Below are 21,315 nucleotides of genomic sequence, written 5' to 3'. Positions count from 1 at the left end.
GCAGATTTCAGGTAAAAACACTCAGAAAAACCAAATCCTGTAAAGGTTTGGATGGTGGGTCCAGGTGGGCGGGGCTTGGTGACTGCTTTGTTGTGACATCACAAAGTTCCAGAAGTCCTGACGGCTGGTTTTAAGGCTCAGTTTCTGAATACAGGCTGTGTGCATTTCTCTGTGGACTGAGGCTTTGATACTTTCACAGTATTAATATAGAAGCTAGAGCTGATCTATAATCACACTACACATGGACACAGACCTTTATACAATATGGGACATTTTAAACTGAAAGTCAGCTTGATTTTCTTCCTGTTTACCTGTCATGTTTCTGACTGAACCACATTTGAAGAACAGGGTCCTCATCACGATCCTACAAACACCAACAACATTTTTAAAGTTTAACGTAACGGTTTTCCGTTAAATCTGCATTTTTAATGTGTCTCATCACTGTAGTTGAAATGAATTTTCTCAATCATGTTTATCCAGTGTCATGAAGTCAGACCGTCCCTGTGTTTGCACTTCTGATATGGGAATGTTTGATTCAGCCTGAAGGGGGCTGAGTGAAAAAAAAAAAGGGATTCGTGTCCACAATAACATTAAATCCATGTGTTTTATTGAGTTTTTTTCAGTGGAAATGAAGTCAATGTTACTCTAGCAATAAGGCAGCTTTTATTTGGACAATTTGAAGGACAGAAAGTGGGGGAGGGGAGGGGAGGGGGGTTTAGTGTTTATATATGACACAACTAAGAACTAGGAAAGTAACTGTTTTCAAACTTAACACAGGTAAACAACACTTTAAAACTTCTTCAATAATACATAACTTCAATAATGTATCTCAGGAACGGTTAATGAGGTGATCGTTTAGTAAATCAAGATGCCTGAGGGCGGCTGAGAGCAGGGGGGGAGGGGGGGGCGTGACTGTGCTTGAAAACATAAAATACAGATGTGTAGAAAATTAGACAGATGTGTGTAACTCGAAGAAGGTAACCACACGTTGGTGCTGGAATCGGAGCAGTAGCCATATTGTCTGTTATTGGCTTGTGTGCATCATTTCTGTTCTGCTCCTGTCTCTCTCTCTTTTCTTTTTTTAAATCCAGGTTAAATATGCCATACCACTATATTTCCCCCCCCCACCCCCCCCCCCCCTTCTCTCTAAGACAACACCCCCTGCTGCCCAGAGACCCTCTAGAGTTTTGTTCATTTCTCTGTAAATAAGATATTTGACTGTACTTTTCTATAACACTGGAGAGAAAGAGATATAAAGGGAACATTATTTTTTTTGGTTCTGTTTGGTTTGGTCTGCTTCATCCTGCCTCCCCTCTTTCAGTCGAGTCACTCGATGTTCTCACGCCGTGGGACTGATTTTTAAGTGTTTGCACAGCTAGACAAGTCATCATTTGATTATTTAAATGGGTGTTAAGCTGTTGTGCCCAAAAGCATTTAACATGTACAGATCAGTTTTTTTGCTAGGCTCATCTTAAGTTTGATTTGCTGATTGTACAGATCTATTAGGGAAAAAAAATAAAAGTTATTGAAAGTGATTTTTGGGTATTTTCTTTTTTTTTTTTTTGTACGTCTTCATTAGTGAAGTCTTGTGATAAGAATACAAACATTTTTATATGCATTGTGTATCACTGTGCAAAAATTAAGTTCTACAACAGGGGAAAGGGAGATTGAAGTGGATCTCAGATACAAGAGAGAAAACCGAAGTACAAAGAAAACATATTTAAGTAGTTACAAATATTTCAACTGACATTTGAAAGTGTGACTGTACAGAAGCATAATTAATTCACTTGTGGAAAAAAACATTTGGCTGAATGAACGAGATCTCAGAATTTGGAGATAATTATCTCATTAATTGAGAAAAACTCTCAAAAAAATTCTTCAGCATAAATCCAGTTTTTCTCAATTAACAAGATAATTATCTCAGAATTCTGAGATCTCGTTCATTCAGAAAAACATCACACTTAACAGAAGAATAATTACAACACTTCGGTAATGAAAAATGTCGATCTATTTCCCCGTTTTTTGTTTTGATAATAAAAAACATAAAATATGACAAAACGATCCGTCATCGCTCTAATTTTCGTAGAATTTTTTATTTTTATTTTTTTCTTATTCTGTGTGTGCATATGTATGTATGTATATATGTGACCCGGAAGTCCGGAAGTTGTAAATAGTATGCCGCTTATCGCATACCCGGAAGTCAGAAGAAATCAGTTGCAGTGATTTTGTGCCATGATTCGAGGGCGGATGTAAACAAAATGCAATATGGGGGTTTTATTGAAGAACACAGAATAAATAGAATATATTGTGGTGACGTCACCGCTGTGTTATGCACCCTGGGGTCGAGAAGTGGCTAACAGTTTGTCGCTAGTGGTTGAGCGGCTTATGCCGATATCTACCGGTGTGCCACTCGTGTTTCACCGGCACATTCCGTTTTCCCGACGGCAGGTGAACCACGAGACCGTCACGGCCCCGATTAAATATACATATATAGGTTTGTGTCGTCTGTTCTGTTGTTGCGATATGTGCGATGCTTTACCGATTCTGACTCTGGGCTAAAATAGCCTTCGTTAGCCTAGCCACTTTAGCCAGTCTGACTAATCGATAATAGACATTTACAGCCAACGAATCAACTAATGCGTGTATTACACCAGTTTTACTTTAAATGCCAACACTGCTGTGACTCTACACATGCAGTGCCCTATATCCTGCAGGAGGGGGCGCTATACTACACATTTGGTAGCTTGTTAACAATGACGGCATTTAACAGCCAACAAACCCAGAGCCGTCTGATCTGTTTGATTCCAGATGTGGAAGTATATGGGCCAGACTCGGGCCAAGGACCCAGGCATAAGTTAGCCTAGAAGGTTTTTTTTCTCTCACTGTGCATTAATTGTGTAGGCTTCTGTATCCCTATGCTGGAATATAACATGGCCCCAGATTGGCTGCACAATAATCTGACTAAACACAAATTATTTTAGGCACCATGTCAGGACAATATCAGCAAGAGTTACAAAGGTCTGACACATTTTGACCTCTCTTAAAGAAAGAAAAAAACTAACTAAAAGTTCAAATACATTATTATTATTTTGTCCACCCTGACAGGATCGTCATAGAAAAGAATACCTTCCACAAAGTCTATAATTGACACTGAATAATTATTGATGGTAATTTAATTCCCTTAAATTAACCCTAACAGAGAATTATAAGCTTAGTGTTCATCACTAATGACAACTGACAAGCTGCCATTTATCTGAAACCTGTGATGCTGCCTGGCCACTGTTCATTCACCTGCTGCATGAAAATAAGCTGCATAAAAAAAGCAACCAGTATCATTTGCCCTTCAAAATAAACTCAAAAATGTTTGCTGTGGTGAACATAACAAAAAGTTAACAAACACACTAAGATTAAGTAAACCCCATTTTAATATTATCATGTATCCTTCTTTCAGTTGGTGGCTGTTGGTACCTAAAATGTTGCTTTACTCCCTTTCCTTTTCATACATACTGTACATACAATTTTAATGTGTCATATTTTAACTGATTTTAATCATTCCAATGTCTTTTTATTGTTTTTGAATGCAATTTTAATGACATCTTAATGTTTTACTTTCTGTGCATTTCAATGCCTCTGTAAAGCACTTTGAATTTCTGTGTTTCTGAATGGTGCTATATAAATAAACCTGGCCTTACATTCATATATCACTTAGAGTATTTCATATATATTTAACACTATTACTCCACAATTATTACTCTCAATAAAAGAAAAAGAAAAAGAAAACCTTTTTCAAAAATTCTTTTTAGATCTTGTAAACCTCATTTTTTTTTATGCACTGGGGTTGTTGTAGGTAGATCATATCCTAATCAGTGACTTAATAGGTAAACATATTATGTATCCTCCATTTATATAGCACATTGTACATATTTGTATAATTGTATTATATTTATTTAGTTTTATTTATATATACATTTTTAAAGTAAATATTTTATTGTTAAATTTTTCTATTTTTCTATTTATATTTAAGCTGTCTGGCCTGCAGTGCTTGCTTTGTTTTTTATCTTTCTTTATATTTTTCTTCTATCTTTATTATGCACCAAAACACATGTAAAACCTACTTGGCAGTTATGAATATGTACCTACATTCATTCATTAATTACAATTAATTATTTTTATTTAAATATTTTTTTTACATTGTACACTGTAAATATACCTTTTATTTTGAAGTTTTCCCTGTGTTGTGGCTAACCAGGCACATCCGGTCTCTGTCTGGATTTAATGGCATCTCTGCTGGAGAGGGGAGGGACAGGATCCTTCTGGTTCCCGTTACAATGCTAAAATCCACCGTCCTGCTGCTCAGCTGTGCTTCCTGTCGACACTTCACCAAACTGTGGATAATATCTCTTCGGCTGTCAGTGAGTAACACTAACGTTTAGATTTTTTTCCAGCCTGAAACACGTTATTTATTTATTTTTTTTTAGCCTAGTTTACCGCTTCACTTTGTAAACACCAATAAGGCGAAGGGAGAAAAAAAAAAAAAAAAAAAGTGTTGTTTTCAGTACTCAGAAAATACCTGAAATCCGTAACATTTGTGTGTTAAACTCGATGACATATTTACACAGAGCTAATGTGGGTTGAATCGCTGAGCGAGGCCTCGTAGAGGATGATTCCTCCGTCTGGACCACATATGTGCCTGGTTGTGATTAGTTAACGGCAGCTGCAACTGCTAACACACTGCTAACACACTGCTAACACACTGCTAACACACTGCTAACACACTGCTAACATATCGCCGCTAAACCTAGTTTCACAAAAGGCCGCTGCTAACATTAGCTACCGTAGCATAAACTCAATGTTGTTGTTGTCTATTTTTATTTATTTATTTATTTATTTATTTATTTTTTAAAAAAGGTTAAGGTGACGAATCGTGTTTATTTATAGCTCGATGTGACAGTTGTGAGTTGGCTAATAGCTGCGGAGAACCGTTAGCGTGTTAGCAGCGATGTGTACCCGAGAAGAGCATATGCAGAGACGGACGCTCTGTGTGGAGCAACGTCTGACACACTTTATAATAACGTTATCTTAATGTGGCCCAGTTTATAGACGAATACAGGCAGTTTACATGCACAGAAACATGAAAACAAAAGTTATGAGCCCCACACCCTCTTATAAAATCATATTATTTTTGTCAGCTGCTCATCTCATAATACTCTCACCTTTAAAATAAACCCCTTTGGCCAGTGTAATAGAGATCTGCATTTACACCACATCTGATTTATCTCTTTGGGGACATCAGTTTCTGTCACTTAATGAAGACAATTTTTTTTTTTTTTAGTAACAGCCATCAAAATATGGTGCATGACTATGATCAAAACATTAGCAAAACAGTTGAAATACAGCTAAAAAATGCTATTAAAAAAAAGTATTTCTTGTATGAATGATGCTACACAAATAAAGTTTAGAGGTGAAAGCTTGTGATGGGACATTTTGAGGGAGACAGGATCTGTGGTACTAAAACTGGATTTTTTTAGGCAGATGTTTGTTGATGCCTTAACATGCCTTGAATTTGTTAAGATTTATGGGGAGATATGTTAAAAGTAATAATTAAAGAAATAAAACAGGCAGCAAGTACAGATGCAGTCGACACAGCTGTGCAGGTTGTTAAGTCGATTTATAGAATTATATCTTCAGTTAACATAAAAAAAAAAAACCCATTTAGTTAACTGCTGCCATTAACCACTATAACAGCTTCCCTGTCAAATGAAAATGACACTGGCAGGATGGATATATCACTTGCTGCATAACATAAAAACATGGTCACTCAGGCCTCAAGCCGCTCACCGACAAGCAGCCATGTGCTGTTGGCAAGAATGTGGACCATTCAGATCTGAAGACGTACGTGCCTGGTTCATGGAAAGCAGTTGTGACACAGTTGCAGGGGATCACGTTGACATTTGCTGCTCTGTGTTAGCTGCCACAAAAGGCCGTGTAGTGGCCTCTTCTGCACTGGCTTCAATTGCTAAGCGGTGATGTTTTCTGCTCGGGTTAAACTCAGGATGTAGATGGAAACCCAACAGCTTTGTCGGGGGGTGGGGGGGGTTACAGGGTTAGTGGTAGCAACCAAAGTGAAAAGTTGACTTAAAACCTGCAATAACTGATTGTTTCTTTTCCTCTATTTGGGGACACAAGAAACAGTGACATATTATATACCTTTTTTTTAAATTGATGTTAGCAAACAGTTGCATTATGTGCACACTCAGCAGGTTTGGAGTAACTTGTGATTCTTACCCATTAGCAAATGTAAATCCAATACTAACTCCTAAAGAGAATATCTGGCTCATTAGCTTTCTAAATGCTCCACCACTTCACCAGCGAGTCTCTAACTGTGGAGGTCTTTAAAGCTTTTTAACGCTGCAGCCAAAAACAGAACTATGAGAGTGAACCAAGGCAATAAAGTTGCAGGTTGGAAGGCTGAACAATGAGCAGAAACCTCCTGTAAACTTCCATAAAGCTGACACTTTGTTATAAAGATATTGATTAAAACCATTTCCAACAAAATTAAGAGCTCCTTGTTAATATGCAGTTCACCATTAGTGAGGAGCGTGAGCTGAATGGGATAGTTTGCTTCTTTATACTTTTGTTTATTATTATTATTTCCTACCTGCTCAGATACATTCATGTGTCTGCTTTCAATTTGAAGCTATGATCAATTAATAGATATCTATGGCATCATATGGTCCCGTTTCAAAAGAGGAATACACCAGAAACCTCATCAATAATATATATATATATATCTACCAAAATTAGCCAACACGTTCAAATATACATGTGTATAATTATGCTTACTTCACTATTAAAATTAAAAGTGAGGTTTTCATCAACCTCAGAGGAAACTCAGGGGAGTTTGTTGCCCTGATTCGGGCCCCTCAGGCAGCACTTCCTCTCACACTGTGCAGATTTCTCTTAAACACAATCATTTGATTGGTGAAGCTCGTTTGGGAATAGCACACAGCCCGAGAGGAAGTGCTGCTAGAGAGGCCTGCTCGAGGGACATAGGAGGGGAGGGGGGCTTGTAACCAAGGAATAATGTATTTTATTTTATGAATTTGAATGTACTGAGGAATGAAACTGCCTCTATAATCATGTTTTGCCTATTTGATGCTTATCAAAGCACAATTACACTGAGTTTCCAGTAGCTTTGCACAGTGACTTCTGGCTTTCTAATCAAACTTGTGCTTCCCGTCCCAACACTTCCATGTGGCTTTAGTGGCTGTTAACACCCTGACTGACAGACTGTGTGTGATTTGGTTAAGTGTCTTCTTGGCTCTTGGCTTCAGTTCAGTTGTCACCTCTCTGTCAGGGTGTTTTGCTTTCTCGCTGTAGGTGCATCATTAACAAGGTGCAAATTATCCTGCTGCTGCTGCTGCTGCTGCGAGGGGAATATTCTGGTGTTGTGCCGATGCCTCTGTTGTGCATCAGTGCCATGCCTCTGGTCAACAGAGGTCACATGGTCCACAGCTTAGTGGGCAACGAGGGAGATGGCTGTGGCAGCAGAAGAGAAATGGGAAACGTTCTGAGCTGCATGTTTTCTAGGTTGTTTTATATGTTGATTCTCACATTTACTTTCATGTAACCTACACGAGTCCAGACGGAGTTATCACATGAGAAGAAATCTGCTTTAATGGCCTGAATGTCATATGGTCATTATTGAAAGATGTACAACTTCTTTAACCCTCTGGAGTCAGGGTTGATCTTTTCAACTGTTCTTACTCCACATACATGGTCTCCTTTTTTTCTGCACAAACTCTGGATCCTCCTTTTGTGTAGTGTGTATGGAGGCTTCTTTATCTTTAGTTATAATCAGTCCGAATATGGCCCCACATCAGCATTTTCAGCTGGTTTTCTCAGATAAAGTTATGTTCATTGTATTCCTCAATGAATAGACAGACTCCAGAGGGTTAAAGCGGAACATAAATCAGACCGTGGTTCCTTTTGTTCGAAATAAAAATTCAACTTTGAGAAAAATGCATTAAAATTCAGAAACTTTAAAGTTATTCTGAGACTAGAGAGATGCGGAGGAGACTTCCCGCCGAATTGACAACATGCCAATATCAGATACATATAGACGCCCATCTATAAACCAATCGCTGTCAAGTATAGAGAGACGACAGGATGTAGGTATGTGATGCAGACCTGCGTCCTGTTGTCCTCTCACAAAATTGCAACTTGAAGCCAAAACAAACCAGATCAAATGCACAAAATGTGACAAAAACATGAACCTTGGTTCGGGCTTTCAAGTGTGAAAACAACCTTTAGTTACCGCTGCTACACCTGTCGAGCTTTCCGAGCTAGTCCTGCATTTCATGTACGCAGATAAAAGTGCAGGTTTACCACTTGAAACATGCAGAGTTTTCAGTTTTAGTCAGCAGCTGTTCATTTTACCAAATAAAATTAAACATTTATCATTGGCAGATTTTACCAGCTCAAGCTTATATCTATTATTTATAACTATTTATTTATTTATTATTATTATTATAACTATTTCAGTGAAAGCTCAATTTCCAAGTGATTTTCCAATGTTTCCACCTGATTCATTTGAAAATAAGAAACTTGTAAAAGGATCTTAAATATGCATCTGGCGGCTAAATACATGATATTAACTAATTCAGTGCTGTGTAATGATGTAACTACAAGGTTAACTGTAACTTTCTTATAAATTTCTTTCTCCTACAGCTGCATGCAACCTGGAGAAACCCACACATGGTTGCCGAGTTATATTTGGATAATTGGTGGGTGGGGGAGGGGTTTAGCACCTGGTCAGTTGTCATCACTCTTGGTTACATGGGTCAATTGAGCAAATGTGTAAAAGATGTGGTGTAAAATGCAACTACATAAGTATTATTTGACCCCCAGTAATTTAATTAAAATGGATAGTTAATTAATAAAACAGTTTTTATTGTCACTGATGCTGCAGTATTACAGCCAATAAGCTGCCAGGCTGCCGGCCAGGTCAGAGTCAGTGAGTGATGGTGGCAGTGAGGCAGTTCAACGTCGCCGCTGTCATGAGATTAACAGAATTACAGATTAGCATACATTGGTCAACAGGTGAGGTCAGGTTAAACATCCAAAATGACTTACCGCTGATGCACGCAACAACAACAACAACAACAACAGTCGCCACATCGTACATGTGAAAAGCGCTAGAACGCTACATATAAACTTAGAGCTCAGAGGTCATGTGAGTGAGACACTGAGCCGCCATTTTGTAACTGGTTCAGACAAATACAGTTAGTGCATGTGTTCACTCACTGGTCCAGAACCATTCGCTGGTCAAAGGAAAGACCACGGTGATTTTAAGGGCAAGCAGTAAGCAACTTCTCTCACACACACACACACACACAGAAACACACACTCTCTGAGGACTGAGAGGCCTGGATTGTGTGCTAAATATAGCGCGGTTCCTAGGTGCACATTAATATGATGATGTTGGGAAGGTATCTTTGTGTGTGCAAGGCCAAGGCCTGGTATCACATCCACGCTAAAGCTAGCACGCTCTCACTGTGTGGCAGAACCAGGCTAAAAGTCCCTGATAGGGTTCAAAGTTGAACATATATAAAGTATTTCAGTGTCAATGATCCTGTGTCGATATTTTGCATCTTTTCGACCAACTGCGAGTTGGGAATTTTTAATGGGCACGCGTCACTACCCAGCTGTAATCATGTGCGAACACTGCTCCTTAAACCAGACGGACGTCGTCCCACGTCTTAATCGGAAAATGCTAAATTCGGAAAAAGGCCAAATTATGAATATCCAAACAAAACATGCAGTTTACACGACCCTTATCAAAGTATCAGCACGGTGTTCCTAATAAAATGCTCAATGAATGCTTCTAACTAGCTTGGTCGTTTCAGCAATAGTTGGAGAGATAAGTGGAGGAACCGGTGGCTGTTTTTCTTTTGCATTTATAATTATAATAAATAATAACTTTATCTATAAAGTAATTTTCAAAACAGAGTTACAAAGTGCTGTACAAACATAAAAACAAAAGTGTGTGTGTGTGTGGGTGGGTTTTTGGAAACAGCAGAAATGATGGAATTAGTTAATTACCTCCCTCTAAATGACCTCCTTCCCCCTAAATACTAATGAGGGACCGGACGTCTTCATCTGTCCGTTTGTGAGTTCACTTCTCGACTTGGCTTTTTAAATGGATATCTGTGATCCTGGAGGTTTCTTTGCATCCAGCGTCTGAAGGTGTTTGTGGAGCTGCGACACACTGATGCAGAACTCTGGGTCTCAGTTCAGAAGCAGTGATGTACTTTGAGGAACTATATAATGTCTGTTGCTAACGCTCTGTCTGTCCTCTCTCTCTCTGCAGGTGATGAGTGTGATGCAGCTATGTGTGTTCCCTGGACGATTTTGACTCTAAGCTCCACCTGGTGACAGAACCTCGGACGCTTCGTTTCTGTCACCGCCTGACCGTAACACACCTGAACACCTGATACCGCAGCCAGTCATGCCGGATGCTGCTGAATAACAAGTAGCATCTGGGGGGGGGAAACTCACAGTTTTTCTGAGCTCCCATCAGAAGACTGCCATGTTTGTGTAAGAATGAGAAACTGAGTGGGGGGGAAAAAGAGGAAAGCAAGTGAGACTGAAGGGGCTGAAGTGACGGAAACGTAGAGCCATCCTGTCAGAAGGTTGGCAGCACCTGAGTCAGCCAGGCCCTGAGGATGACTAGCCTGTTCAAACGCAGCAGCAGCAATGGAGGCTCCAGAAGTAGTGGAAGTGGTGGTGGCGGCGGGGGAAGTGGCGGCAGCGGCGGCGGACAGGGGCAGCTCAACAACAGCAGGCCCAACCGGCAGGTCCGACGCCTGGAGTTCAACCAGGCCATGGAGGACTTCAAGACCATGTTCCCCTCTATGGACTATGAGGTGATCGAGTGCGTGCTGCGCTCCAACAACGGAGCCGTGGACGCCACCATCGACCAGCTGCTCCAGATGAGCATCGACGGACAGGACTTGGACGACAGTTCGGATTCGGATGACAGCATCCCAGCAGAGGTCAGTGGGCGGGATCCAAGGGCACCAACACCAGTTAGGAACCTAATGCAAGCCCGACGCGATCGGCTGATTTTAAAATACATGCCATTACTTAACAAAAGTGTTTTCCCATTATTGTATTACCTTATTAATCATATGGGCTATTGGCAGTTTCACAGGGTGACTGTAGGAGATAACACGGTGCAACCCTATCGAGACATGACGTTTGTTAATATCGCCCAAGCCTACGTGATGGTATTATCATTAACCTTGACAAGGTGGTCCAAACATTTCACTGAAACGAAGCTTGTATCATCTTGTTTTTCTTTCCAGATTCTGGAGCGAACACTGGAGCCTGATAGTTCAGATGAGGAACCGCCTCCAGTCTACTCTCCACCAACATATGATATGCACATTTATGACAGGAAATACCCGGAAACCCCACCAACGCCCCCACCCCGGTAAGCAAAGAGGGACCGGACACTTAACACAGAGGAAGCTGAGACCTCGATTGTGTGATTATCCGATTAAGAGCCTGTTTTTATGTTTGGTGCCTCTGATTTAATTGAATGGATGGAGGTTTGTAGGTGGAGAAAAGGTCGTCTAGTTCTTCTCTAGTTCATGTACATGAGCTTAGCTTAGCATGCTAGCGCGGTGTCATTTAGCTAATTAGCATTAAATGTCATGGAAGCATTTGGACATTTGTATTTGGTGCAAGCTGCTTCGATATTTAAGTCCAGATCAAAGTGTAGACGAGACAGGATGGTGCATTATGTGCATATATGACAGTAAAACACTCCACCTAAGAGTCAGATTATCATTAAAAGATAATCGATCAGCTGATTTTGTTTGTATTTTAAATTTTTCTTTGTAAATGTTTCACTCATCAGTCCTTTGATCATCATCCTTCGTTTCTCTGATGTCATGTGATTTCATAAGAGCACAATTTAAAACATGTAAATTATTAATAGTAGTTTGACAAGGGTATTAGTTGATGATGAACTTAATGCAGTTGGGAGAAGCACCAAGTCGTTCTGTTCCTTCATCTCGTAGATTTGAAGCCCAGCCTCCTCCAGGTCACCAGCAGGTCCGAAGCTACCGGAACTGGAACCCTCCTTTACTGGGAAATCTGCCCGACGATTTTCTGCGGATTCTGCCGCAGCAGTTGAACAGTACACAGGTAAAGAAAAACAAAAAAACAATGTTAGCACACAGGTGTTAAATGTTTGCATTTGGTTTCGTAGTTTCTGTGCGCATCAGCTGTGGTGTAGCGAGAAATGCTGTTAAATAAATGAATGTCTAAAATAATAATGATGATAATAATAAGCCTGGAGAAGGGAAGCTTCAGCTCTGGCCTGTGTAATCATCTATAAATTAAACCTATTAAATAACAGATGTTATTGCATGCATATGCTTTACACTGGTTACACTCAGCTTGATTTGAGCGCACACAAGTAAAATCCTCACAAACACTTTACTTTCATTTTGTAACAAGTCAGAAAATAGATATTTGCATTATAAAATGCAGCATAGAAGATAAAGTGCTTGATAAACAGAAGCTTCTGCAGCTGTTAGCTCATGTACAGTAGGAAAATATAGAAACTTATCAATCGCTGATAACACAGGGAAAGTCTTGTAGTCTGAGCTGACTGTCTCTCAGTCCGTCAGCTGGACTGGATCCTCCCTCAGAGACACGGGGGCTTGGGAAGAGGACGAGCCAGGCTCAGTGCTCTGTGAGTGGGGGAAGTCTTGTCAGTTTGCCAGTTGGCCTGAACCTCTAAGACTGGTTCTGATAATGTTCCTCATTTTCTTTGTGGTGCAGTTTCTTGTAAAAGATTAAGGAGGTCTTGGTTTTGTTGTTGGTTTATGCTTTACTTCTAATTTAATAGATTAATTATTTGAGATGTTTTTTCCTGACCCTTCCAGTCAGCCATCGGTTTCTATTCATTTCCACACATTACAGAAATCATTAGACTCGACTTGTGTAGCTCATTAATAGTGAAGTCTGAATTGATATTGATCAGTGTTACATTATTGTAATGCAGTTTGAGTGCAGGTTGATTTGAGAGGCCTGCGCTGCATTAAACAGTAATGTAGCTTTGGGCGAAACTGAATCTTCACTGTAAGAGACCACACTTCATTTCTACCACACAACAACATCATACACTGAACCACCTCAAGTGATCAAACCACACCAATTCATTTTATAACCAACGACCTCTCCTGTCTTCACCTCAGCAGAGCTCTCAGAGCAGCCTATCCCAGCCTTCATCGTCATCCTCCTCCTCAGTTTCTTCAATAAGCCAATGGACGGCCCCGTCCGGTTCTCGGTCTGGAGCCGCGGCCACCGCCGGAGGTCCGGGTTTGACGACCGGCGGCACGGAGCAAGACAAGAAGCTGAAGCAGTATCTGGAGGACGAGCGCATCGCCCTGTTCCTGCAGAACGAGGAGTTCATGAGGGAGCTGCAGCGCAACCGCGAGTTCCTCATCGCCTTAGAGAGAGGTACGACTGTTTACGCCGGAATCATTATACTCGTGATGTTAGACAGCTGTATTGGTTTTGGTCGTGTAGTATTGTACACAGGGCGTTAGGTTTTCACACTTGAGGTTGTGAGATATTTTAGATATAAAGTCACCAACAAGTCGTGTTAAAGTCGTTTCCATCAAAGGTTCCCTGTGGAGTTTTTGACCTTTAATAACGTCATTGAGTCAGCGTTTTGTTTGCACAAGGACATGCGGGCGCACATGCACACACCCGGGAGACGTGGTCCACAGTGGTTTCACACCATGTACACTAACGTACAGGTGACGGTGCAGTAACAAAGACAAAGACGACGAAGGCTGCCGGCTAGTAAACGTGATCATAAACGCTACAGGATATACTTTTTAAAGATGGGAAATGTACTCGACACATTTGTTAAAGCTGAAGGACACATAAACATACAGAGCGTTTTGCAGAATGTAAACACAACTTTAGTTTGTTTACAAGAAAACTCCCCAGGGCACCTCGAACAGTCCTTGTTTTTTGTGCTGTTATTGCCATAATTTGCCTTGATGCTCCAGTCCCGTGCATGTCTCTCTGGAATTACTTTTGTGTGAGTAATGAGACTTAAACGTGTGATCACGAACCACACACACACACACAGCGCTATCAGAAACCCAGAGCTGCTAACACCGGAAATGTGAAAGGCAAAGAACCTGGCTTTCCAAGATGGCCGTCCAGGTATGACCGCATCGCTTTGCTTAGGTTTCTGACTTCTGTGTTGTGGTTTGGACGGATCGGTCACGAGACCGAGAGACGACATTCACACGAGCAGCGACTCACCGGTTTAAACAAGCCTGTTCTGTGGAAGGACTTCATCGTGTACAAACTTTATATCTTTCCTATCAATCAAAGAAAACAGCAGTAGCTGAACACCAGGGATCAAATCATCCAATCACACTCGTATTATATTATATATTATATCTCCGGTAAACGTAACGGCATGTGGGTCTTCATGAGTAATTCTCTACAGAGAGAAAGATTTGAGGTGATTGATTTCTGCACCAAACCTTGTAGGTTACTGGTATCAATTATCAGACCTTATCAGATGCACACGTCATCAAATGCATCAGGCGTGTGCAAAGTGTGCAGCATAAGTTACCATGGCGATGTACATGCAGAGCCGAGCTCTGTCCAGTCTCAAGTCTAAAGTCTTATTGTTTGTTTTTTTATTTCACTTCACACGTGAATTTCCAAAAATATTTTTTAAAATAAAAAATATTTTTTGCCTTTCACATTTAAATTCTGTCCCGTTCAACAGTGTTAACAGTTTTGGATTCCTGTTGCTGTCGTTTTTGTTTTGTTGTTGTTTATTTCTTTGTTTTTTATTTACTTGGACAAAATTAATTCCACACGTCTCCATCCGTCACAGTCTCACATCCCTCAGCTTACGATCCAGGCTCTTGCTTCCATTGTTGTAATAGTTTCACTGAAAGAACCAAGTCGAGTATTTTCATGTGTTTTTATTATTTAATCTCAGTTTTATGAAGACATTTATGACTGAAGACTCTAAAGATGTGTATCGTTCTTCACAACATGAATTTGGATTTTACGCTGCACTAGAACGGCTCAAGATGTTTGAAGAAAGACAGTTTAATACAGTGAAATGTTTTTAGCTTTTAGCGCCTCTGAAGTTCAGGCTTTGTTGATACGAGTTGGCTAAAACAGACAGGCTGCTTTAAACTGTTTTACCTTCCCATCAGACGCTGCTCAGGATGAACGGATGTGGAGGCTTCATGGTCTTTTGGGAGTTTTTATCTACCTGAGCTCATCACATCCTGTTCATCTCCTCCCCCTCCTCCTCCTCCTCTTCCTCCTCCTCACATCAGTGGTCATAACATCTGCTCTCTGTTTTTAGATCGCTTGAAGTATGAATCAAAGAAATCAAAGTCCAGTCATTCATCTAGCATGGAGAATTCCACAGGTAGATATCACTCATCGAGCTTCTTCTGCCCGAGCTATCTGCAATTTCTTTGCCCTCTGAATTCTACTGAATACTGGTCTTTGTGTGTCCGAGCTTCACTGTGACATTTGTTGTTTGTGTCGAGGACACGTGCTACAGGCATCGTACTATAAAACACTTGTGCTTCTGCAGTTGAAGTGCACATGAACGTACAGTGTGGTAGTGCTGCTGTGTGTGTGTGTATGTGTGTGTGTGCGCAGGGGAGCAGTACTCTGCAGCTTCAATGGAGGCCGTCTCAGACGACGCCCTGTTCAGAGACAAACTCAAGCACATGGGCAAATGTAAGTGTCCTGATCTACAGCACGTCTGGTGTTTCACTAAGAGCTGCATCGGCCTCGGAGGTAGACGTGTAACGGCGCTCCTGTCTGCAGCTGACGGACGACAACTGTCAAAACCTTCTGCATGGACGTGGAGTTCCCGCTTCAGGCGCCAGAAGCATAAAACTCTGTGGAGATTCATGACTAAAACTATGTGAACACACAAAGCCGGAAATGTGCATCATCAGAATTATAAAGCCGTGTGCTCGCATGGTCCCACTTTATAAATCTCACTCTTTGAGAAATCTGTTGCACGTGAACGAGCCTGATTTCCATTCCCACATTTAGCCATGAAAGATGAAGACACTTCTTTAATCAGGCTGCATAAAGAAACACTGTCTGTGCCACAAGCGATCAGAGACAGAAGAAAGACGAGCAGGAAGAAGAGCTGAGGTAAAAAACTTTCGTCAGTTTACTTCAGTACAATCGCTCTAATGTAAAGTCCCGTTTCACTCTGAACTTCATTTATTGAGACGTTTTAATGAGGCTCCAGACTCCAACTCTGATTATTAATATTAAAACAGTTACAGAACGACTCACAGTAAATGAGAAGGACACAAGATGCTGAAGGAAGGAAACACAAACACAATTATTTCCCCTTATGAATTGTAAAATTGTTATTGCTGTGTAAACGGCAAAACTTATGTTGATAATGAAGCTTTGTGAGGTTCATTTTATTTTATGTTTAATTACGTGTCTCTGCATATTTAGTATTTTCACTTCACTGTAACTCGGATCTCTTTTCTAAAGACCAGTTTATGAGCGGGAAACGCATCATTTATGCTTCTGGCCCCAGGAGACGAGTGTGTAGACGCAGACTGTTCTGACAGTAAATGTTTAGCTGGACTGAACCAAGGAAGTCTCACACCGAACCGAACATCCTGAACCCAGTGAACGACGCGCACCGTTACACGCCTACTGCAGGGTCGTCGTCTCGTGTAGTTAATGACCAAGGATCGTTTTTCACCTCCAGCAACAAGAAAGAAGCTGTTTGAAATCGCCAGAACGTTCTCAGAGAAGACGAAGAGGAGAAAGTCAAAGAGGAGGACGCTGCTGAAGCACCATTCGTATCCTTTGACCCCCGGTCACATCATCCGGCTAATGGTCTTGTTGTTGTTGTTGTTGTTGTTTAAGGTTGTAAAGTAGCCAAATCTTATTTTCTGACCACGATCATATGACATTTAATCAAAAGTAAAAAATGATTTAATCCAGCAAATAAAAGCACCATCATCACCTCTGAGGAGGCATTTATACGCACTTCCCTTCTCCATCAACTCCATCACTGCTGAGGTTTCTGCTGCTGCTGTTTGTCCATTCTGTTCTTAACTGAGCTCCTCTCCAGACTGGGCACAGCCAACTCTACAGCCAACCTCCTGGACGACGTAGAGGGAAACCCCAGCGGTAAGAAAAGCACACGTCACCCACACAATGTAGAGTGGGTGTGGGTGTGGTGTGGGTGTGGGTGTGGGTGTGTGTGTGTGTGTGTGTGTGTGTGTGTGTAATCATAACACAGTTCCTCACACCTCCACTGCTCTGTCAGGGTTCTGTTTTATCTCCATCAACATATGATTTATAATATTTATAAGTGTGTGTGTGTGTGTGTGTGTGTGTCCGTGTGTCCAGAGGAGGACGGTCAGGCTCGGAGGGCAAACACTCAGGAAGAGAACGAACAACGCAACGAGCCAATATCATGGTAAGCTCCTGCGTCTTTTCTCAGTCCTGTTGTAAACAACGTGCAGGTAACAGCGGGGGTGTAATGACTGTGATGACTCCACTGAGCGACGCTGACGTTGAACTGAGAAAGTTTCCTGCTTCTGTGAGTCAGAAATGTGTTGAACCTGAACCACTTTGATTTGATCTCACCGGGTGGAGGAGGAAGGAGGAAACAAAATCCAAATGTCTGATCAAATCATTTCATCATCATTGATCTCTCTGTCGTTCTGTCACAAACATCCCGATTCACTGTTTCTATTCTGGGACGTAAACCTTCATCACCCAGACTCCCTCTTCTTCATTTCAGATCCTCCCGTGCTACACCATATCAGGGTTACCATGGCGGCGGCAGCGCGACACATTGGGTGGTGGCCTTGCGACTCTTCGTGCCCCCCCCCAACCACACCCCCCAGCCCCTGCTCACCCCACCCTAATCCAAACCAGCCAATATGAGGCTCAGCAATGAGCTGAGACCCCCCCACCCCTCCACCCCTCCTGGTCTCCTCTTCCCAGGGAGAAGAAACGGGCCGATCCCAGCACTGGGCTAACTGTCTATAAATACATTATCTCTGTATTATAACACTTTGTTGATATATAATTTTAAATGTAAAGGAAACTGCATTAGTCCTGACCAGTATTTGTTAACTGCTTCCTTTAATTCACTGAGAGGAACCCCTGCGTGCGTAGTTTACGACCTCGCCATATGAACCTTTGTTACTCTTCCAGTCCTGTACAGTAGCAGACCGTGTGTCTCTGAGATGGGGGGGGGGGTCCCTCAGGCTGGGCATTTCAAATCCAGTGTGCACATTCCCCTTTATATACACTAAAACCATGTAGAGCTTTTTTACCATGTTTTCTTAACCAGATTGTAATATTTTGATCGTCAGGGGTTACGTAACTGAAAATCTCTAGTGTCAGAATAATGTGGCCGTTAACGCTGTCGTGGCCGCCCCAGCTGTCGACCCTCGTCCATGGCCGTGATGATAACCGTGTGATCATGTTTGGGTTTTTTTTATAAAGGACTGACCCGTGTTTGTTTGGAGCAGTTTTACTAGTTTGGTGAAAACAGTGTCATTCAGTCTATTGTAGCATCACTAACAGCACAGCTGCACAGGTTAAAAAAACAAAAAGTTGTGACGAGCTTCGTTGTCAGAATATTAAAGAGAGGACCATGAACAGACGTGGGTGTGACGTGAAGGATCAACATGAGCAGAGTGAGTCAGGATAAGTGTAAAACCCAGGGTACGGTGACGGTGGAGTTTGTACCAAGTCTGAAAACATGATGTGATTGTCGTTCACATGAAAAGCGACAGAACGAGTTCAAGAATTGTCAATTTTGAAACGATAATATCGAAAAAATCGTCAGGTGCAGTGAAGCATATCGAGGCCTGTAGCTCTACATAGCGTATGGTGGTCATACCTGCAGACTTCTCAAATCAATCCGCTCTATAACTTCAGTGGAAAATAAAACTGAGCGTGGATTACCTGCCTCCAGGTTTCATGTTGTGATTGGCTGCAGAAAACCAGCAACTCCCTGTAAAGTACAGGACGAACACAATGACACACAATGTGTTCAGTGGAGCAGCTTTAGCGACTCCTGCTGGTTGGTTAATGCGTCAGCACCATTGGGAGTAAAACTGGGGTGGGGGGGGTGAGCTTGAACGCTGTGCTCCCCCCGTGGGAAACGATGACTGAAAGAAACATGAGATGTTTCAAAATAAAATATCATCAAATTCTGTTCACTTCAGAACAAATGCTGACAGATGTCAACATCTACCTCCGCCTACCCATAAGCCCCTGCATTATTAAGGTCATGTCCTGTTGGTTTGCATTATGTTTTCAGTCCTGCCACATCCAGAGAACCTTTGCTAATATTCTGCCAGGTTTCCACAACTCTTGCATTAAACCTAAAGGACTTTTTTTTGCAAGACCTTAAAGGAAATCCAAATAATAGACTACTTTTGCCGTATCTCAGGTTTTATCCCCTGTGCTCTTTCAGCAAATCATGGTGGATGTGTTTGTTTTTAGAGGATAACACATCTGAACACATGATCGATCACACAGTGAAGACTCGTTCTGATAGGATGTCGCTGAGAGTGGAAACTGAAGAAAATGAAAACACAAAAAAAATTTGCTTGTGTGTTTTTCATTCACCCGTTTTCTACTGTGCTTTTCATTTTGTATGTGTAGATGTGAAACTAGCATGGATTAGAGAAGTAGTAGAAGTGATGTAGCCCGTGTGAACAGAAGGTGTTAGGAGGAGAGGAAAACAAGAATGTGTGATGTAAATTTACAGTGCAAGATTCCCTTGGGGGGAAAAAAAGCCTGATTTTAAACTTTTGTCATTTAAGTTTCAATCAGTGAAAACAACTTTTTTTTCTCCCTTTTGTGCATAAAAAACGTTTTCGGAAAATCTCAAATTTGGATTTTTTTTTTCAATTTTGTGAGCGTTATATCCTCATTAATTAAAATTTACATAAACGTGCCATTTGCTTAATTAGTGATGAACAAAGTTTGGATGTCACAGTGATTTTTAATTAAGGAATTTATTAAAGGACCATTCCAGTGTTAATGCATGTTTTAAACATTTACTGTAAGTCACATATATACATAAAATTATTTTAAAGCGCCATTTATCAATATTTTATATGAACCATTGATCAAATGACTATGTGACCAGTCCCACAGAGAATCATCACCAACTCTGCAGAGCACCTCAGCTCATTGTTTTGGAGCAACAGGCAGCTGTAAACCCACTGCACCCAACAGCAAACTAGCCGGTTTTAACAGCAGTGCAGCTAGCATCTTAAAATCTCAATGTTTTTTCTCAGGTGGAGACCAAAACAGAGCTAAAAGACAAGCGAATGTTGGATTTAGATTCATCAGGAGGATGTAAACAATGAGTCCAAACGGATGCTAATGTTGCTCTGTAACTGCTGGATGTGTCGGTTGATAAAGTGATAATATGTCAATGTTGTGTTTACATGTTCTGCTGCCGACAGGTGGCGAAAAAGAAATGAACATAGCTTTAATAAATGGGCTGAAACATGCAAAAAAAAAAACAACAACAATGGTCTGGTCCTTTAATCATGCAGTCAAACTAAAATGATTGTTTATGTTCTTGTTTAATATTTGCACAGTGAAATAATACAAGCAGCAGAGAGGGAGAGACGCTGCTGGGCTGTAGCGAGGGTAAGGACAGTGACTGAGGTTAGCCCGCTAGTCATGCTAGCTCCTGCAGGTTATGTTTACAACCCTACCTACACTATTTCCTGTCCCCGCAATGCACCTGCACCATAAGACTAGTAGTCATGTGACCAGCTTTTTCTTCCCTCAAATTATCCCACCCTCAAAATTAAGTGAAATGCTTTGTCTCATCATTTGAACGGTGTTGATTTTAAGGTCAAATGTGTTTGAACGTTGATCTTTAAAGGGAAATTCCACAAGTCGATCTTCAAGTCAAAGTGAAATTAATCTGCAAATAATTGACATTTAGAATTGGCATTAAAAACGTCAGACACTAGTCTACTGCATGTACTCTCAATAAAGAAGAATACCCGTTTAGAATCAGTTTAATAATTTTGAATGGAAGACAATGTGAGACAGGAGCCAGTCACCAGGAGTCACAAGAAGCCTGAACAGATGAGGGAGCTTTCGTTTTTGGTCCATGACCTTTCACCTTTCACCTTTAACTTCCAAATCACTGTTAACTTAGATATATGTGCAATATCGCCACTTGCATAT

The 21,315-nt window shown here is 41.1% G+C and overlaps 1 protein-coding gene across 2 annotated transcripts; it reads left to right on the top strand.

Annotated features, from left to right (window-relative positions):
• Window positions 1–4,257: 4,257 nt before the first annotated feature.
• cuedc1b (CUE domain containing 1b) lies at window positions 4,258–18,921 on the top strand. Of its 2 annotated transcripts, XM_056373919.1 has the most exons (11): window positions 4,258–4,412; window positions 10,373–11,057; window positions 11,370–11,497; window positions 12,090–12,216; window positions 13,275–13,539; window positions 15,437–15,502; window positions 15,742–15,822; window positions 16,832–16,925; window positions 17,201–17,259; window positions 17,482–17,551; window positions 17,879–18,921. In XM_056373919.1, coding segments are annotated over exons 2-11 (1,221 nt in total). In that variant the 5' UTR covers window positions 4,258–4,412; window positions 10,373–10,727; the 3' UTR covers window positions 17,880–18,921. The 2 variants fall into 2 exon arrangements, with proteins under 2 accessions (XP_056229894.1, XP_056229895.1); XM_056373920.1 differs by lacking the exon at window positions 17,879–18,921 and having other exon boundaries at window positions 13,278–13,539; window positions 17,482–17,555.
• The last annotated feature ends 2,394 nt before the right edge of the window (window positions 18,922–21,315 follow it).

The sequence above is a fragment of the Seriola aureovittata genome, chromosome 4, assembly GCF_021018895.1.
Source record: "Seriola aureovittata isolate HTS-2021-v1 ecotype China chromosome 4, ASM2101889v1, whole genome shotgun sequence".
Classification (NCBI taxonomy): domain Eukaryota; kingdom Metazoa; phylum Chordata; class Actinopteri; order Carangiformes; family Carangidae; genus Seriola; species Seriola aureovittata.
This window is presented reverse-complemented; position numbering and strand designations above follow the sequence as displayed.